General features: G+C 29.9%; 1 protein-coding gene across 1 annotated transcript; it reads left to right on the top strand.

The window, feature by feature from the left end:
- The first annotated feature begins 540 nt into the window (after nt 1-540).
- LOC121231834 (peptidyl-prolyl cis-trans isomerase FKBP15-1) lies at nt 541-2,898 on the top strand. The gene is made up of 6 exons (XM_041116656.1): nt 541-882; nt 1,066-1,115; nt 1,503-1,565; nt 2,103-2,193; nt 2,325-2,429; nt 2,641-2,898. Exons 1-6 carry the CDS (start codon nt 816-818, stop codon nt 2,730-2,732), a joined length of 468 nt encoding a protein of 155 aa, XP_040972590.1. The 5' UTR covers nt 541-815; the 3' UTR covers nt 2,733-2,898.
- Nucleotides 2,899-3,312: the final 414 nt, after the last annotated feature.

Below are 3,312 nucleotides of genomic sequence, written 5' to 3'. Positions count from 1 at the left end.
TTTATACTACAAAATATTTATTATTAATATATCTATAATTGTAATGCATATTTATTATTAAAATATTAATATTGAATATTTTCAATAATATTTGAAGAATATCATTTAAAATTATTATTTTTAAAATTTATTATTAAAATAAAATTGAAATATTAAATAATTTATTAAAATGATAAATTATATTAATAATTTATTATATGATTACATATAAATAGTTAAATATGTGTTTAATAATATTTAAATTGATAATAATTTATATTAATATATTAATAATTTTAAATATTTCAAAAATAAAAATAAAATTTATTATCAATATAATAATATTAAAATTTATTTAATTTAATTTTTATATAAAAAATTACTCATAGGAGAGCTCTTTTCCAAAAAATGACTTACGCGCTTTAAAATGATAAGTTATTTTATAGAAAAAAGAATTTATGTTCCGTTGACTAATATATTTTTTGTGAAACAAATACAGGAAATATTAAAAATATTTTCCATAAATTATTGTAAAGTAAAACAAAGGAAGCCTTATATTGTAGGGATGAGAATTTTGGGTTCGATCCGAAACAACTTTATTCGCCTTCATCAATTATCAAAAACAAACTTCCAATGATAAAATGGTGAGATAGATCCATTGGACGTCTAAAAGGCCTTAACATACCATAAGGCCTCCAATGGAATCCAGGAGGAAGATCATTTCAGCCCATTACCGTTACCGACGTCGCTTCCGAGGTTTTGTTTATAGAAATCCAAACACCAAAATTTTACAAAGTTCAGAGAGTTGGGAAAGTGAAGATCAAAGAAATTAAAAAATGCGATTCAGCAGGGCGTTGAAGGTTGCTCCGATTCTGCTTCTTCTGCTGATCCTTTTCACATTTGGTAAGTTTTCAATCCGATCAAATTTCATCTCATTAATCATACCGTCTCGTTGTTTCTAGATCTAATCAATTTTTTAAACTTAATTTCGCGTTTCGATTTAATCCTTCTTTTTTTATTTGTAAGGCAATTTACGCTACTGACGTTTATTATTGGCTTCGTCTTTTTTACTCTTCAATTCTTCAGCGAATGCCAAGAAGTCAGCCGATGTGACCCAGCTACAGATCGGAGTCAAGGTATATCTTTAAATGTGTTTAAACGGTATTTTGTAAGTGCTTTAGTGATTTAATCCGAGGTAATTAATTGTTCTTTTTTTTTCGTTTATATAATAATATAAATTCATTCTTCTTCGCTTGCATTGCTTTTTCATGGTTGTTTATCTGTGAGCATGGAGTTTGTTACTTTTGCTTATTTAATCACATCAAATGAATAATTTAAACTCTTAGTCTGCGTTGTTAGTTTTTACCTTATAATTTGGTAACAGCAGTTTTAGTTCCTGACCTTGCCTTTACCATGTTTGTTTGTTTGTTTGTTTGTTCATATATTAGAAATTGTTTCCTTTTTTATTGCCTTTCTTTGTTGCTTGTTGTCTTATTATGTATTTTTTCTTCACTTTTTCACAGCATAAGCCCAAATCATGCGAGTTTCAAGCTCACAAAGGTGATAGAATCAAAGTGCACTATCGGGTATGTTGGCTTCAGCTTGATATTTTATTTTTGTACTATAATTGCTCGCTTGACCCTTAAATGTAAGTAACAAATATTTGATTGTGGATTTTTTTGGTGAACTTTTGAGAAACATATTGGATCCTTCTTTTGAAAATTTGAATACTATAGTATCAATGGACTTCTTTAGGTGCTATATGTCAATTGGTTTCAACATCTCGAGCATGTTCCTTTTGTTGAATTTTGACAAGAGGAGTTCGGTTTAGACGTTTAGTAATTTTCTACATGATATTTTAAATTTCAGAGTGAAGGGCATTGACTTGGATAGTTTTGTGGGTGTTTTGTATTGTCACAAATGGATGTTCGTAAATTGTAATAATCCTTTGATTCTGCCATTTGTTCTCAGTTTTGAATCCATTTGTTTCTTTTCACAAAAAACTGATTAAAAGTAAATTACTAGTCAATTTGAACTTTTGAGAGCATAGTGCTCATTGAAACTTTTATGGTTGGAAACTTACAAGTAATTGTCTTTTCATGTATTGTGATCCCTTTCTGCAGGGGAAACTCACTGATGGAACTGTATTCGATTCAAGTTTTGAAAGGGGTGACCCAATTGAATTTGAGCTTGGTAGTGGTCAAGTAATCAAAGGTTTGTTCCCTCTAGCAACCACTCACAACCTTAAGCTAAGTTTCGGACAATGGTTCATTCACTCTATGACTGGATTGTTGATTGTTACATGCATGGAGTTGATTGATGCTTGAAAAAAATTCTCTTTACAGGATGGGACCAAGGACTACTAGGAATGTGTGTCGGTGAGAAGCGGAAGTTGAAAATACCCGCAAAGCTTGGTTATGGTGACCATGGTTCACCACCCAAAATCCCAGGTAATTCTTTTGTTGCTGTTGTCCTTAGATGGATGATAGTAACTACTTCAATGGCTTAAGTTGGTAACGATAACCAACTGTTTACTGCTCATCTAATTGGAGGACCAATGTTATTAAGCAAAGCAGCAATACATAATTGCATAAAAAGCCATATGCTTTTTATGGTCCAATGCAAAGGAAAATATGACAAAATTGTGGGTATGCCAAACAGGTGGAGCAACACTAGTATTTGACACGGAGCTTGTTGCAGTCAATGGGAAGCCATCCAGCGGTGGGGATAATACAAGTGAAGATGAGCTATAATAACTGATGATAGGCACTTGTCTGAGCAGCTTTATCCTTTTACTACGTTTGTTTTCCTTTAAAAATGCTAGCAATGGTAAACCTCACCAGCCTTTCTGGCTGGGATTTAGAAAATAAATTCTGGTGCCATTTTTTCCAAAAGCAAAAAACTATTTATTGATTCTTAGTTGGAGAAGCTAATATTTAATTTAGAATTTTTTTTAAAAAAAGATAGTATGGTTAAAGGGGAGCATTCGATTGAGTCGAGTCAAAAAAATTTCGAGTCAGAGTCGAGTCTAGTTAACTTAATGATTTTGCCTTTTAACTTAATGTTTAAAGATTTATTTAAACAACGTAGTTTTGCTTTTAACTTAATGATTTTGACTTTTAACTTTAAAAAAGGTAAATATTTATCAAAATGATGTATTTTTGTTTATCTTATTTAGATTTTTTGATAACTCGAATTGTATAATTCATATTCAGAGTTAAATCGAAAATTTTGATTTTTTATTCAAGTTGATCTGAATAACTAAAATAACTTAAACTAATTAATTCAAAATTTAAATTTTTTATCGAATTTTCAAATCAAATTGGATTTTGC

Source organism: Gossypium hirsutum, chromosome A07 (assembly GCF_007990345.1).
Source record: "Gossypium hirsutum isolate 1008001.06 chromosome A07, Gossypium_hirsutum_v2.1, whole genome shotgun sequence".
NCBI classification, from domain to species: Eukaryota; Viridiplantae; Streptophyta; class Magnoliopsida; order Malvales; family Malvaceae; genus Gossypium; species Gossypium hirsutum.
This window is presented reverse-complemented; position numbering and strand designations above follow the sequence as displayed.